At 37.9% G+C, this 17,550-nt stretch overlaps 1 protein-coding gene across 1 annotated transcript; it reads right to left on the reverse strand.

Annotated features, from left to right (window-relative positions):
• Nucleotides 1-1,278: 1,278 nt before the first annotated feature.
• Nucleotides 1,279-13,059, reverse strand: depdc1b (DEP domain containing 1B). Its single transcript, XM_004566793.3, has 11 exons — nucleotides 12,884-13,059; nucleotides 10,752-11,017; nucleotides 10,443-10,587; nucleotides 9,885-10,012; nucleotides 9,674-9,804; nucleotides 9,534-9,581; nucleotides 9,034-9,174; nucleotides 8,744-8,910; nucleotides 6,820-6,996; nucleotides 6,067-6,249; nucleotides 1,279-5,216 (listed from the first exon to the last, which is right to left on the reverse strand). The coding sequence occupies exons 1-11, from the start codon at nucleotides 12,929-12,931 to the stop codon at nucleotides 5,052-5,054; spliced, it is 1,599 nt and encodes a 532-aa protein (XP_004566850.1). The 5' UTR covers nucleotides 12,932-13,059; the 3' UTR covers nucleotides 1,279-5,051.
• Nucleotides 13,060-17,550: the final 4,491 nt, after the last annotated feature.

Genomic DNA, 17,550 nt, shown 5'->3' on the forward strand with positions numbered 1-17,550 from the left:
TTGTTTTTAGGAATCTGACACAACTTGGCTTTATGTTTGCTGTCGCCCCCCAAAACATAAACTTGATGGTTTGATTATTGTGAATGATCAGTAATGATGAGTTAAGTTGGCGACCGAGGTAAAAGTGTTCTTTCACCTTGAGTACAGGGCAAAGACTTTGCAGTCTGGGATTATTTGCTTGTGAGATCAGGCAGGTGTCAACTTCTGAGAACTCTTATGTTGTCACGACTACCAGCCCCTGCTTAACATCTCACTGCTATCCAAGCACTCTGTAGTTTCATATAATCTCTATTATTATCACTATCAGCTAAGAGCTTTTCGTATGCACTTACAGCAAGGTAAAAGATGACGGAGAAGCGTCAATAACTGAAGGTCAAGCAGACCGCATCACACTCCTTATTCTTTCGCTGTTTCTTAATGCACATGTCAGATAAATCTTCACAAGAATTCCAATAGCCTGGCACACCTGCATCTGAGCAAACAGAGAACTCAGTACTCTTTCACTATTTAAATATGAAGATCTATCTTAAGAATGCTATGAATGGGGACGTAACGGTAAGAATAAAAACATTCCCAAATGTGGAATTATAACAAATGATTTTGCTCTGCATTTGCTAATTATGCTCTTGCACTTTATCTCTTTTTTGGCAGGTGGTGTTCTTCAAGTATGCACTTTTTAGTTCTGATGCAAACCTGCGGCTTAGTTATAGTGATATTTATGTCCCTGTGCAAAACAAGCAGTCCTTAGAAATAGTTCTCCAGGCTTCTTGAAGGACATTTACCTCTCTTTGGATGTTGGCTGCTTTTCATTCCTTTACAAAGCCTCCACTGTGTTTTACAGAAGGCTGTAGAAACTCACTGTAGTAGACTTGTCACAACTGATTTTCAGTCCAGTTCTTGAGTAATTTGGCATACCTCAGCCTTTTCTGTGTTTCCCCTCCTGAAGAATGGCTTCCAGAGACAATTTTGCTTCAAAGAACAGATCATCTGAACATTCAGCCACTAAACATATTTTTTCTGTTCACGAATGCAATAACTGTGATTATGAAATCGTGATCAAAAATAATGTGCTTTTTAATATTTTTAAGTGTTTTTGTAAAACAATAATTATATTTTAGCATTAAAAATGCAACAGGATTTTGGTAATTACCAGTGCTGTTAATGATTTGTATATCTACATAGAGATATATAAATATTTATGCTGTAGAAACAAACTCATAAAAAGCCAAAACATTCAACAGAAAAACAGCAATAAAAGAAACAGTTATGTATGCCAATTATTTTTTTTTAATACAAAATTTAAAAAAAATTAAATTAAAAACATTTATTTAATTCCACAACAGAGCAGCAATTTGAGTGTAACAGTTATTCCAGCATTGGTTTAGGGATATTATTAAAAACCCAGTCATTGACAGAATCACTATAAAAATAAAACACTTTTTAATAGGGGTGCAACGATATTCGTATCGATATTGAACCGTTCGATACAGTGCTTTCGGTTCGGTACGCATATGTATCGAACAATACAACATTTGTAATTTATTTTATCAACGTTCCTTCTGACGATGCTGTCTGTGTTGAGCGCTCAGTGAATCTGCGTTCGACTACTCCGCCTAGGCTGCACTGTCGAGCGCAGATCCACTGAGCGCTCAACACAGACAGCATCGTCAGAAGGAAGAGCGCAGGGCAAGCTAGCAAGACAGAAGTTAAGCTCTCCTTGCAACATGGACCTCCCCCACCCTCATTCAGATCTGGCGTTTGAAATTATTTTGGTTTTCATGTGACGTATGACCCTGAAGGTAAGCGAGTCATGGACGAAAGTAAAACAGTATGTTGGATGTGCCATGCAATGCTCAATTACATGGGTGGGAACTAGTGTGTTAGCGCAGTTAGCTCGTTAACGTGTTGGCCGTCTAGCCCCATGCACGGGGCGATCGGCGGTAGCTCGTTAACGGAGATTTGCCGTTTTGTGGCGTTAAGGTCATTTCAACGAGATTAACCTGAAAGCACTAGTGGGAACACAACGAATATGACTGCACATTTACGCCTACATCATCCTAGTGCAAAGACAAAAACAACAAGCATGCTACTAACTTTAGCCGAGTCATTTAGACAGCTGTTAGCACATGATTCTCCTTATGCTGCTGAGAATATAGCCCAGAAGAAGCGGATAGTATAGCTTTTATTTTGGAAAGAGACGTTTCTCTGTAATAAACTCTCTTTTCCAAAGATGAGTGATTCCTCAATCAGATACAGGGCTTGCAATATCGCTAGCCCGACGTCCTGGGGCTAGCGATTTTTTCAGTCGGGCTACCAAAATCTATCTCTTCCCTGCCCGTCGGGCTATTGTAGGAAGGAAAAATATATGTCAATGCTTTTGCATTCTTTCAGAAATGTAGCTGGGTAATTATGTTATTGGCATTGGTGAGCCACTGTCAATATGTGACATATTGAAATCGCGTTTGAATTTGCGCTTGTTTTTTTGCTTTCACTTTGCAATCGTGCGAACTGTGTATAGAGAGCGACAGCACTGATCTGTGAGTGATGATAATTTGTGCACCAATTCCTCTGACATCGTCTTATTAATCGTTAGCTTACTATGCAAACATGACAAGTGAAATCTCCCGCAGCAAGCTTAAACATGTGAGAGGTTTATCGCGCAGAGAATCGCTGAGCTTATGTGAGTGCGTGTGTAAAAGCAGCAGGATATATATATTTTAGTTCTGCTGAGCCAAATAAGACAGGTCAGGGTGAAGAAGTGACAGCCAAAGAAAAGCTTACCACAAAACGGAGAAGTTATGACAAATCAGACTATAAGGCAAAAAGAAAGTGCAGCTTTATGGTTTCATGGACAAAAGAATTTCTGTGGCTGCAATATGACGAGCTAAATAACTAGGGCTGCACATAAGTGGTCCGCAGGTGCGCATTCGCTGTCAAAATAAAAAACACGCACAAGGGTTAGGGTTAAATTTAAAAACTGTACTTTTGAGTTAAAATATATATTTATAATTTTAATAAATGACAAATTAAAAAGGCATGAACATTTTTTTTGTATCGAAAAAATATCGAACTGTGACACCAAAGTATCGAACCGAACCGTGAATTTTGTGTATCGTTGCACCCCTACTTTTTAAGTCTAAGATTAAAAAAAACCAAAACAACCTGACTGAATAGAAGACATACAAAAAACACAAATAAGCATTTAAACGTGAAAGAACGGCATTTGAAGCACTGAAATATGTACCAATCAACAAAACAGTTCTTATATACAGAATAAAACCAACAAGCTAAGATATGAAATGAATTCTCTACAGCGCAGTGTTGGACTCCAGTACAGAGGGTTTACAGAGAAAGGGATGTATCAATTAAATACATACACTACTACAAGTGTATATACTGTAAGTCTATGATTTTCATCTGGACTGTGTAGTTTTCCCCAAATGTGTCAACATTTATGTTGTTACAAATGAAATTTATAACTAGAGCATCACATTTCTGTAAAAATGCCACATACACTAACTGACCACTTTATTAGGTACACCTTGTTAGTACCAGGTTTCCCTCCAGATCTGCCTTAATTTTTGGTGGCAGAGTGAACAAGATGTTTGAAACATTCCTAAATGATTTTGGTTCATATTGACATAATAGCATCACACAGGTGCTGCAGGTTTGTTGGCTGTATATCTATGATGCCAATCTCCCTTTCCACCAGTACAGTGAACTCACTATCATGTTTAACAAACAAGTTTGAGACTTGTGCCATGTTGCATTATTGTCCTAGCAGCAGCCATTAGAAGATGGATACACTGGGGTCATAAAGGGTTTGACATGGTCAGCAACAATACTCAATACAGCAACAAGAGGCCCAAAGTGTGCCAAGAAAATATGCCCCACATTAATAAACCAGCAAGGCAGGATGACTCAGCGCTTTCATGACATTCATGTCAAAATGCACAGCAGACTCAGACTCAACAGACCAGACGGAGGGTTTCCAGTCTTCAATTGTTCAAGTTGGTTAGGCCATGTGAATTGTATTTTTGGTTTCCTGTTCTTAGTTCACATGAGTGACTAGAGATGTTCTCCTTTTTGAACCACTATTGTAACTCACGAGATGGCTGTGTGGGAAAATCCCAGTAGATCAGTTTCTGAAATACTAAGACTAGCCCGTCTGGTGATGATAACCATGGCACATTCAAAGATGCCTAAATGCACTCAGCTGGCCGTGAGAATGCCATCTCAATCATACCCGCATTAACAAGCAGCTGAACAAGCGTACCTAATAAAGTGACCAGTGAGGATATGTTCCCTTTCTAGGCAAACTCTTGATATGTTCATCATTAAGTAAAGGTCTACCTGATCAAAGTAAAAACGATTAAGCTGCCTAAATTCAAATTTATGATGATTATTCTAAGAAATTATTATTAAAAAACGAAACGCAGCAGTGCATTGTTGAGTCAGCATCATTAATTACATCTGAATATTCGGAGCACCAAGAATATTTTGATACAATATAATTGTCTACCAATCTTTCAAGACCACTTGAATTTCATCTATAAAATTTACCAAATGTTAACATCTGATAACCTGTTAATACTATTGTAGTGCATTTTACTACTGTTGCTACTTGCATTTTCAGCTGTTTTGGATCTTTGTAACCATACAAAGTACCAGTTAATGAAATCTAAGAAAAAAACAAATCACGATTAATAACTCTTTAGGTGTAAGTGGATCATAGTTTAGTTCAAGTTTCTTATTAAAACAGAAGCGTGGTAAGTTCACCCCCTGCATTTGCTGCATGAAGCATTTGCTTCCGTTTAGAAAATGACCTATTAAGAGGAAAATCTCTTATAATCCTTCTATAACTTGAGTGAACAGGCTCTTTAATTCATCATCCTTGTTTACCATCGGCTGCAAGGACTAATTTTTTTTTTTAGTAAAAATTGTAGTGGTTAATGAAGAGCGCTGTAATTGTGGTGAGAACACCATTATAGCCTCACTCCTCATTTTGCAACTCTGAGGTTAAGATGTGTAAATGTTTTAGTGGTAGCAGATCATGCCCTGAAACTCCAGCTTCTTTGAAAAGGCTGGAAGGGTTTCTTGATGCTGAAGAACATAAGATTAGGTTTGAGTCGTGGGGTTTTCTCGGGTATGACAGCAGCTTTGCTTTCTTCAGTGGGAAATCGACTATGGTAGACTTCAGGGTAGGACTTCTGAAACTGCAATGATGGGAAATGCATCGTTATTTTACAGTATACACACCCTATAAGAAAACCGACATTGTTTTGGATTTTAAATTCACATTCCTTCTAGACCTTAATTTGATTAAAATTCAAGAGAAATGTCATGATACTAGTATTTAGTACCACAGCCATACCACTCAAATAAATATATTCTGACTTAGATCTGCAAACAAAGGCACACATTATTTATTATGTGATAGACTAAAGGTAATGTTTGACTCGATGAGCGGCACAAAGCCTTTATTTATTTACTTTATTAGTGTACGGTTAGCCTCAGTAAAGGTTATATATAGGGCATTGACATCTATACAAAAGCTATAGAATCATTTCATTTAAAAAATTGTGTCAAAATCAAAAGATTAAACCTACTACGAGTTCTGAATACATATCCTATCTTTATGAATTTAAGTTAAAGTTGAGGTGTTACCTTATTTTTTGCTAACAGCTCTGTGACATCAGCTGCTTTTAGTTGTATATAACTTGTCCCTGATCATCTGACCAGGATGCAAAATATGATCAGACACAGAGAAGTACCAACAGACCTGTTCCTGCACCTGACAGTGCCATGTTGTTTCACATTAGCATCCTCTCCAGTACTTACTGCATCTATGGCAACAAGAGTACTACAGGAAAACGAATAGAGTGCAATCACATCTTTCACGGTCTCTGGAGCGAATTGATTCTGACGCATTCCTAAAATTCAAATGGCTTTTACATAAATGCTTGTAATTTGTTGTTTGAGAGCAGCTTGGCTTTCCCCTCAAAATCTAATGAGACAGATCCAGTTGAATCTAGCTCTAATGACATCCTTGGTGTGTAGGCATACCTGTTTTAGTCTTTTCCTCTTGTCTTTAGCGGGGAGTTCTTTGTCTGCAATCAGGCCTTCTAGCAACTGCTGCAGCGGGGTCTGAGTGCCTATCACCCTCTGCTCCTCGCACTCCACCCTGCTGATCTGCTTGTAGAAAGCTGGAGATGCACTGAAATCTGTATCAGCCCCTGCATATTTGATCTGATGGAAGACACAAAGACACAGCAATACATTAAAAAATGTTTATAGTTATAACAGTGTGGGACAGAGGCCCATTGATGGAGTAAAAGATAATAATGAATTTGGGCCTTCATCTGATGTTGAACATGTACCATCAATATAGTCTTCATGTACTAAAGTACGAGCCAAAATTAATCATATACACACCTAATATGAATCAACTGTGTGCACACACTTATAAGTGAAGCCCCTCATCATCAAACCAAGCCGATCAAGAGCGCAGGGACAAAGTTTTACAGAAAACTGTCCCGCAAGGTCTGTCTCTGTCACACAAGTGGCTCCTCTCTTTGTTCAATGATCAGCTTGAAACTGCTTTTCAATTTCCCTCACACAGTGCTTGATAAAAAACAGCTGTGGCCATTCTAATCACTAGTATAAGCTGTAAACCCCATCAAGATGAAAAATAAATCACTCATTTCTTGTGTTGCCTTTGTTCCCTTCTGTTTAAATCTTCAAATTAAATCGGTTGGGCTCTGGTTAATATAACACTAAACTTAATTTCAATTTCATTGTGACTGAATGTGTACCAACCTGTGCTCTTTTGAGGTGGGACAGATGCTCTTCAACTTGGCAACGCAGCTTGGCAGGCACCTGGAAGATGGTGTTGTGATGCTCCATCATGAAAGTCACCAATTTGGTGGCAAGTAACTCATCCAAGTCCATGTCGTCTGCTGAGCCAAGAACGCACTGAGAGAACATCTGCACCATCTAGACAGACACCACAGTGAGAGTTGGATAAGGGGGTCACTGCCAGTGAAAGTATGCTGCTTACGCTACAGCAATATTGAAGATTTATCAAATATGTTAAGCACCCATCATAAATCCAAAGTAATAAACATCTTTGTGAAAGTTATATTGGGTGAATTTTGCATGCAGGCAGTGTTAAAGACACAGATTTTTTGGGTTCATTATCTTGCTAAGATGAAGACTTAATAAAGTGATACACTACTATACGGAGTTATAAAATAAAAACGATATAATACCCTTTTTCATTAAGTTTTTAACTGGCTTCACTTGCAGCATGTTGTTATGAAGAGTGTTTTATAAAAATCTTAAATCTATAAAATCTTTATATGTGAGAGGTCTAATGTGCCTGGGGGTTGTTGCAAAGTAAGACAAAATAATCATTATAATGACTGCACTGAAAAACACTGAACTTGTGGAAATAATACACCCACATCAACCTCCCTGAAATCCCCCAGAACTCCCCCACTCTCACTGAAAAGCAGCTATTAAGCAGCCAGACTTTCTACAGTCCATTTCCATGTTTATAGGCCTATCACAAAAAAAGTGTTGTATATCTACCACATATGCAATTTTGAGTCTTTTTAACTTCTTTTATTCCCTTTCGTTATTAAGAATAAAGGACTGTCCAAATCCCTGACAATATTGCACTATAGTCCATTTACTCTTTACTCTTTTCAGGTAACAATGATTCTGCACAAACTGTGTTTCTAAAGAGCTTCACTCTCTTCATCCCTTTTCCTGGTACCACACAGGAAGCTATGGGAGAATGTATTCTCCTTACCATAATTCATCACAGCCTGACAAAAATATAGGTTTCTTTCTACTTTTACACATTTCAAGATCAAAGCTGTCAAATAGTCAATTCCAGAATTCCAACCAAACATGTTTTAATCATTTCAAAATTCTAATTGCAAATGCATGATTTTTTTCTTCAACTATATTAGGCAATATACCAAATGTACCAGAATCATTTGACAAGAAGGAATGGTAGAGGCAACTGTAGGCGATGGACAAAAGCCAGTAAGCAAATTGTAACAAAGTGCATTCTGAAAAGAAAGTGTGCAGCGTAAAAATGAAAACCTCAGACTTACCCAAGTAACTCAAAAATATGCATCAGTGTGAGTTATTAAAATGTTGTTACAATGTTCACGCTCATATAACAGTTTTACAGTTATATGAATTATCACAGTTGTATCTGTTTTATTACAACATGAGCTGGCACTCTGTGCAATATTATATAGAAATATCTATAAAAGAGTGTGTTGAAATAAAGTGTTTTTACACATGAACTAGCAAAATCAGTTACATAGACTTTATAACGGGGAGCTAGCACATTAAGGAACATTTAATGTCCTGATCTGATGGAGTCAGCTATTTTCATTCTTTCATGTACCTCTGTCAGTGATATACTAGTACAGTTAGGGGCTCAGTGCGTGCATGAAAAAGACTATACCTCCATTTGCTTGATTTATATTAGCAGTTGGAAGTTGAGGTACATGTATCAACGAATCTATGGTTGACATATATGGTTATAACCTTTATGAAAATAGAATTATCTGCTGGACTATTAAATTTCCATTATGTAACAGGCTCATTTGTCCTCCTATAATATATGAATACTGATTTAAGAGCTTTTACTAAAACAATGGACTTAGTTAACCTGCCGAAATGGTACAAAGTGAAATAAATAAATTGTAGGATTATGTACCAGTGTGCGGGTAGCAATCGTGTCATTAAGTGGAGGAAGCTGGGGATTCTGACAGACTCGGGCCATGAGACGCAATAAAAGCTGGAGGCGTCTTCGGTTGGGTGGCGGCAGAAGGAGACAGCTTACTTGAAGAGCCTCACTGGCTGCCTCCTGCACTGGCAGCAAACCTGCAGTGATATAGTAAAAGATAAGTCCAGCACTGGAAGGGTAAACTTAGAGGTTAGCAAAACAAACACCAGAAAACAGTAGTGCAAAAACACTGTAGTGAATCCACGTTGTGAGGCACTCACTGAGAATGTTGACAAATACTTCATACAGATGAAAAGTCAGCAGGGGTTCTTTAAGTCTCTGGTAGTAGTCTGCTACTGTTCTTAGAACATCCCTCTCGAAACCTGGGTACACTGGCTGTTTGCTTTCATTGCCATTAGGCCCTGAGAAAGAAAACAAAGACAGATTTATGGCTTTTCACAAGGAACAGTGGAGGAAAGTTAAATACACACACAGGCTTTGTAAAAAGACCCCTAAAAATGACAAGTGCTTATGGCACTAAAAGCCCAGAGAGAAATATCACCTGTCAGAAACTCATTAACAATATAAAATAAAATGAAAGTGAAATCAATTGTACAGAATGATTCTTCTTCAATCTTACTTATGGCAGTCACACACACAATGAACCAGTCCCAAGGTAAAGCTGCTTTTTCCTTTCGTTCTCTCTCTCTTGCTCTTTTTTTTTTTTTTTTTTTTTTTAAAAACAAGAATTATTTAAGGTCAACAGAAAATGTATACTTACAGTTAGCAAGGCATTTCATTGCAGTTACCACCCAGTAGGGCATGTCCTCTAGAAATGCAAACAGAATAGGTGAATTATAATCATACAGCAAGTTTCAACAACAAAAAAAAGCAATAGTTCTGGGAACCAATGCAGCATACCAGCTTTGTTCTCCAATACAACTATGCCTGCTTTATTGACACTGAACACATTGTGAACAATGTGCTTGCCATTGACATGCGCTGGGTTCAAAACGCCATCCAGTGTCTTCAGACCCAGCACTCGCTGCAAACTAAAACAGGATTAGAATTAAACCTCCATACAGCACAAACAATGGAAGTGATGAACAGGTAATGTACAATAGTTACATACTGTGCCACTGTCATTGACTTCCAGATGTGATCCACTTGTTTTGATGTTATCTCCTTCCTGCGTATAAGCTTGCATTCATGCACATCTCCAATAGCAACGCTGTGCCTTTTATTCCACAAATCTGAAGTCTGATTAAAAAGGAAAATGAAAAAGTTACTTTCAAAGTTAAATTGAGTAAGCACTGTGAAAGGAACCCATGAAACTGTGCTACAATCAAACAAAAGCTATACTTACTAACTTAAGTTTAACTTCATGTCAGGGGTCTGTTAATGAAAACTGAATCCAACCATAGATGTTCATAAAGTAAGTTACGTGCAATAATTAGAAATGACACAGGGAATAATTATTGTACCTGTTTACTGATATTTATTTAACATTCATTTTTGTTTGTTTGTGATGCCAGCTTCAAGACACCTTCTGTATGTTACACCAGTGCTGTATATATAAATATCTATAGCACTGATGTAACATACAGGAGGTGTCTTGAAGCTGGAGAGAAACAGGATGTATAAAAGGAGCTAATGAAAGCACAGTTGGGCTAGAACATTTCTTTCTCACCAGGACAGCAGACTTCACAGGTACAAAGTTCTCCTGCTGAGGCAGCTCCTCATAGTCATCCCAGCGGATGAGTCTGGGCAAGTCACTGCAGTCTTTTATTACAGGCCTTGCTGGAAAAGACTTGAGTGGAGACAGTGTTGGGAACCTGGAGAGACAGTCAATAGTACTGGGCTCAGTTAAAGAGGTAAAGAGATGCACTTGCTAAACAGAGATGAACTGTATTGTGGAAATGCATCAGTGATGTCTTCTAATATAAAATAAAGAAACAAACCAAAAACAAAGAAGCTATGCAGGATGACAGAGGAGCACCTGTACAAATGGCCATTGTCCTCAAAGTCCTCTGTCCCATGGCGGCCTTTGACATCTTCAATCACATGGGCTTTGAGGAACTTTCTAAGCAGCTGCAGGGTCTGGTAGCGGGTTACCTCAGGACCAAAGTTGTGATTGTCCCTCAGAAGATTATGCAGATAATCCACAGCCTCGGTTCCCGTGAAGCTGCAGTCATAGCAGCGAAAGTGTGCCCAATGCCTTCTAAGTGGCATGCCACCACGAAAAAGTCTGATAGTTTCATTCCACTGCATAACAGCAAAACAAAGAATGTGGTGAGAAACGCTGAAGAGTGATATTATCTGATATTTAACAACAAAAATGTAACAGCAAGTCTTTTTGATGACAAATTGAAAAAAATAAGTTTAGTCTAAAACACAGGCTAACATCATTCATGGAATACATTAATGTGATAACAGCATTTTATGCATTCACCAAGTTCAAGTGCTCACGGACACTTCAATACTGTTTTTAGTTATGCTTTTATACGATGTTGCCACAGCAGAAAATCTGCATGCATGATGCCCATTAGTTACTTTAAGATGGCAGTATCAGCCATACACAAGCATGTATTTAAATAGCAAATGAAGAACAGACACTGATATGGTTAACTTTCTACAGTCCATTTCCATGTTTATAGGCCCTGCTCTGAAACTACTCTAACAACTCCATTATCCTCCTGTTAGGGGAAAAAAAAAAGATTTACTTATCAAAAATAAATAAAACACTATCTCATCATCGTGTTTTGGGATGCATTACCATCATTGTGTTACACTGTGTAGATGTGTGGGAGAAAAATAAAAGGCTTTGAGCTTAGATAAAAGCAGAGAGAGAACAAGAAAGAGGGAGGGAGAGAGAATTAGGCGACACAAGGTCTTTAATACCTGGAAGAATCCCTGCAAATAGAAACCTTTGCCCTGGCTGGTCTCAATCATGAAAAAGGTTTAAAGTAAAGGAAAAGACAGAAAATCTTAAAAAACGAAAGCCAATAAGCTCGCCTGCAGACTGTTTGAAAGAGAGACATCAAAAAAGAAACTGGTGAAGGAAGAATGCTTCTGCAGCAGGTGGAAAGCTAGCTGACAGTTTCTAGAAATTCTTTTTGCAGAAGAATTAAAATAAACAAACAAAAAACAAAAACTATACGATTCCATTGTGTATTTGTGGCCTGTCGATAAATGAGAATGAATTTCAATTAAAAAAATGATCCAAATACCCCATGGCAGAAATCTGATTTACAAGAGTTAAATCAAAGAGCCAGCAGCCTGGATGTCATTGAGTAAACAGGCCAAGGCTAGTAAAAGCCTTCCACTGTGTTCAAACTCAAAAAGGTTTTTCTCTGCAACCCTGGAAAACTTTGATTTTTCATCGCACTTTAGTGGTCTTTTCTGACTCAGATATGTCAAAGAAAATAACAGGTGTACATGAAATTAATGACAGCTCAACTTCATTTGTCTGCTTCTGTTTCAGTGCCCTGCTTTTAATGGGGAGGCACACTGAGGTGGGCGTTTGAACAGAAGTAAGAACCGAGGGGTTAAAACTGTGTGCTGTGTGCTCCCAAAACAGTGGATATTTTAAAATACTTGTTTTGGACTTTGGGCGTAAAAAGTGATGACATTAAATGGCCTGCATTTGTATAGCGCTTTTCTAGTCCCTAAGGACCCCAAAGCGCTTCACACTACATTCAGTCATTCACCCATTCACACACACACATTCACACACTGGCGATGGCAAGCTACATTGTAGCCACAGCTGTCCTGGGGCGCACTGACAGAGGCGAACAGAGATTAACAGCAAACTGTGTTGTGTATCGAGCTCTTACACGAAATAAAGAGTGCCGAGTGTGTTTGTGATAAGTAACTACATATAATATGCAAATTCACTATATCTATGTGTACTTAGTTTTAATTTAGCCTCACTCTAGACAGGCTTGTAAACGCTTATAAAACTAACTGATAACGCGAGAGCTGTTTATTAGTTCAATTTACGACTCGGTTACATTTGTAAGAACGCAGTTCTTTTAAATAGTTAAGCCACACACGAAAAACTACCTAGTCTCTCCATTTACATTAAGTTAAAGCATTCCAACGTAACGTGCTTTAGTTCACAACACTCACCAGTTTCGTCGCCCTGTATGGACCCGGTCCAATAACTTGGTTTTCCATTGTAATAGTAAAAACCCCGCTTCACTTGGACACCGACATGGACACAGTTTTCTTTTTTTTTTCTTTTAAGCTTGTCAAAAACTTAAGTAGAAGAAGAGTCTCAGCAGAAACGTTGCAGGCAACTTTGAATCTCGTGCGTCACATCAGTTCTACAACGTGATTAGCCAGCGGTATGATCACGTGACCAATTGTAGCAAAGCGTTTATAAATAAATGTGGCAGCGCAACATTTTCCCTGCCCCCCCAAAACCCCCGACACAGCCACTTAGGTTTGATAAGAGGAGAATAGGACTATTTTTTTTAGAGTATTTGTTTATCTTCTCTCTAAAAACATTTGTCAATTAAATTTTAACTACATGATTTGCTTATAAAACTTTTGTGTCACCTCAAGACGACCACCTCGATTAATTACGGAACCATTACTACTATTGGTGAGTAACTGATTGTAACAGTTGCCATGCTACTTGCTTGCTACTTATCCCCCAAAATTGTATATTGAATGTACACGAACTCGGGAAAGACAAGCAATTTTAGATAATTATGAAACACATACTGTTTAACTTCACACAATATTTTCTCCTGTGTAGCGTTGAAAAATAACGCTAGGAAAGAAAAACAACGACCATTTGTCTGTATATACTGCTACATTATTTATTAAAATTTATTTTATTCCTTGTCCACCTGTCCTACTTCTTGAGACAATGTCCCATATTACTGGTTCAGCAGAACATTAACTTTTCTAAAGTTTGGCTTTTTGGCACTTTTTTCTTATTTTTTATTTTAGTCAAATTAAGTTTAGCTGGTCTAATGCTGTTCCCAAAGAGTGAACGTTACCAAAAAGTTAGAAGCTTTGCAGATTTTAATGAATATGATGGACATTGCCACAAAATAAAATTAAATAAAACAAAGTGTATATATTGAGATATGTTTTGTTTTTGCTGGTGTCATTTTTCAATTTCGCACAGTAAAAAAATGTGGTGTGAAGTGAAATAGTATGTGTGTTTGTGTCATAATTGTCTAGAAATTGCAAGTCTATGGACGCCTCCCTGCTGAATTCTGAATCTTACACTGAACAGCAGCTGAAATAACAGTGAAATAACAGAGAATGCAAGAGTATATATAGACCATCACATGGGAACATGAAACTAAACTTCAGTTTCCTTTTATTCTTTATGTATTTATATAGCAAGATGTTTGAAAAAGTTCAAATATAATACATTTACTACTTCCCAACATTGTTAACATGTCCTGCTTGCCACACACAAACACAGTGTTTGAGTTTGTGGGGATCTGGTCACCCTAACTGGTACATTTGGTGTTTCCAGTTAGCCTATTGGGAATTCAATAGCAGCAAAAATGTATAATACTCCATGTATTTTGGGGAGTTTGCTAATGCATTGCTTGAAGGTCAATAAGATCTTAATACTTAAGACAAGCTGGTGGCACAGTTATTTATCCAAAACCATGCTACAGCTTTTGGGATACACTGAAGGCTTGTCATGGAGCCATAAAGGAGATTAAAGAGGATGAAGAAAAGTGTTAATAATTGTAGACACGTCCCTTCTTCAAATCTGTGAAGTATCAGTGTATTTAATAATTCAAACACTCCCCAGCTTCACACAGGATGGCTGTACCACTCCTTTAATATGCTTTGGAAAATTTCAAATAAAATCTAAATTTAAAATAGATTAGAACCTACAAAGCACTGTTCCTTCAATCGTGATCAATTTCTTACAAGGAAATATGAAGAAAAAAGTTTATACTTTACCGTGTATCATATTTGGGGGTTAACAAGGGTAACATAAAAAAGTACTTATGCTTTTTTCCTTTCTTTGCATTGCATACCATCCATTTTCTGTTATCAGCAAGGCAGAGGGAGAGATAAGTGGCAAGAATTCAAGGCCCTAATATATAACAGTGCTTGCATCACTACTGCACCAAAGCCACAGCAACTAAATCTCTGTCACCAAGCTGCTGTGCAACTCTGATAAGATTTTTATCAGTTGAGTTAGATTTTTGCAAACCATATGTGCAGAACAATGATGAAAAATGAACTAATCTATTAGTGTGGCAAATATGTCAAGATGTGTTTGCTGCAAATTTGCTGCAATGCTCAGAGTGCCGAATGATTTTCCATTTTAGAATCCCGATTCACGTATAGTAAGAGAAACCATTGGTTTTACTGAACAAGTTAAAAAAATATTATTCTATTCAGCAGGCAGCAGAAATCTGGCACAAAAAATATCAGAAGGGTCAAGGGAAAGCATCAGATTAACAGGGACAGTCAATTGGCACATTTGAATGAACTCTGACAGTGAAAGTGTTGTGTGACTACAAAAAGAATCTGAACAGCTCTATAACTGAAAAAAAAAGCTTAGATAAAATGGTCCTGGCATAATCATTGATGTTTTATCATTTAAAGTACTGCATTCATTATTTTCTATTATACACTATTCTCTACACATTACAGTCAGCCATAGATGTTCAATGGCAGTGCAGTCAAGCCAAAGCTAAAAATACAGAAGGCTGGGAAAGAGTTGACAGTTAAAGGTCAGCAACCGAGCAAATGTAAATAGCCTGATGTGTTAAAATTTGTGTAGCGACCTTAACCAGCTGAAAGAGTTGTAAAAAGTTTGGAGCCCACATAAAGGCACTGGCATCGTGACTTTCATAGTGCAAGGAGGGATTTTAGATGCCCTAAGTCACAGTGGAGCCTTCTGGAGGTGTGTCGACATTAATAACTCCACTTTCAAAACCAGATTCCATTTCATTTGAGAAATGTCTCTCCTCACCTTGCTTCGGCTCTAATGGCTTTAACGTCTCAGTGAAATGTCATGGCAGTGACATTTAGGACAGGTAGAGTTTGCCTTCTCAAACTAGACTGGAGACCAATGCAGAACCAAATGAAATAAGGCCGGTCATTATTGTCAGTATTTATAGAGCAAAGGAAGTAATTTTATCTGACCTGAGTAAGACTAGACTGTCACTGACAAGACCCAGCATCGGTAACTTACATTATATCACGTGTGACTGCTATGATTTCAAGTATAGTACTATTTCATTTTGATGCAACATAAATCAATAAGAGAAGAAAACAACTAACTTTAAATACTGACCTCTGCTGTGTTACTAACTTTGCCACCAAATATATTATGAAAGGCAAGCCCTCTCCATTTCTTTTCACAAACAGGCCAAAGACATTCAGGGATGTTATATGGACCATTTTTTTTCAAGTTCAGCCCCAGAATTGTTTTTTTAAGACAAAAATGTGTATGTGTTAAGCTTCAGATGACGGTCATGTCACAGGTCTCTTGGAGAACATATCAATTGATAATAAGTTGCACAGAAGCATAATGCTGCCATGATGTTTAGTGGAAACGATGCTGTTCTTGGGAGAGGAATTGCAGTTTTACCAAATTCATCATGATTTTCTTTTACTTAACTCTGGGTACTGATGGATGTTTGCTAACTTGGAAATGTCCTTTCTGTCCTTTCTTCTCCTGCCTTCCCATCGTCCTTCAATGATATTGCTTTTATAGTAAGAGTTTTTCCACAATAACCAATCATCAAAGGTTGGACACTTCAGTAATGAGGTCTGTATTGACTTTGATGCTCTTTTACTGTTCTTTTACTGTTGTGTCAATAGTGTCCACAATATTTTTAATATTACAACGAGATATCTTTTGGAGAAAATAGATAGATTTATCAGAAACATTACACCAAATCAGAGCAGTAAATGATCAAGCACTTTGATTTAAACCATTTTATGCTGCAGGGAAAGCTCTGTTCATAGCAATATTGGCTGCAGAGACTTGCCAGACATATATTGAAGGGGTATGGACAACACACAAGCCATAGGATACTTTTACCAGGCAGGTTAATAAAAGCTAAAAGAAGAGCAAGGTGCTATTGTGGACTAAAAAAATCCCCCAAAACAAAACAAAAAACAAAAAAAAAAGGAATCAAATCAACACATCCCGTTACACCAGCACACTACAGTTTGCAGCGAGCAGTGGTAACACAATTATTGGGAAACAGAGGGTGAGGTTTTGTCAGAATGTAATGATTGCTTACTTGTGTTGATTGCACATGACAGGTGTTTCTGGGACCTTTTTGCAATGATGGCCCACACACACACACACACACACACACACACACACACACACACACACACACACACACACACACACACACACACACACACACACACGGTGAAAACCTTACAAGTCTAGTTGTGATATAGCTATGAAACGATATTTTTTTCTATAAGCTGAAATTAGAAGACAGCTATTTGGAATGTTAAAGATGGACGTAGCTACTGTCATGTCACCCATCTGTAAAACTGCTACCTCTTTGGCTAACAACCTACCAGTTACAAGTTTCAACCCAGTTAGGCACTTTAGACCTAGAAGCTGGACCCATCTTTTATAATGTCAATCAATCAATCAAGGCTTTAATCGGCACGTGCAGGTTGCCCTGCAGTGAAATAGGACACCCCCCCCCCCCCCGACCTTACACACACAACACAGACATGACATGGGGATACAGGTCGGAGATCGGTAGCATTACAGAAAAAAACACTAAAATATACACTACAATGGGAAAGTACAAGAGGAAAAA

This window comes from Maylandia zebra, linkage group LG11 (genome assembly GCF_041146795.1).
Source record: "Maylandia zebra isolate NMK-2024a linkage group LG11, Mzebra_GT3a, whole genome shotgun sequence".
In the NCBI taxonomy this organism is placed as follows: Eukaryota; Metazoa; Chordata; class Actinopteri; order Cichliformes; family Cichlidae; genus Maylandia; species Maylandia zebra.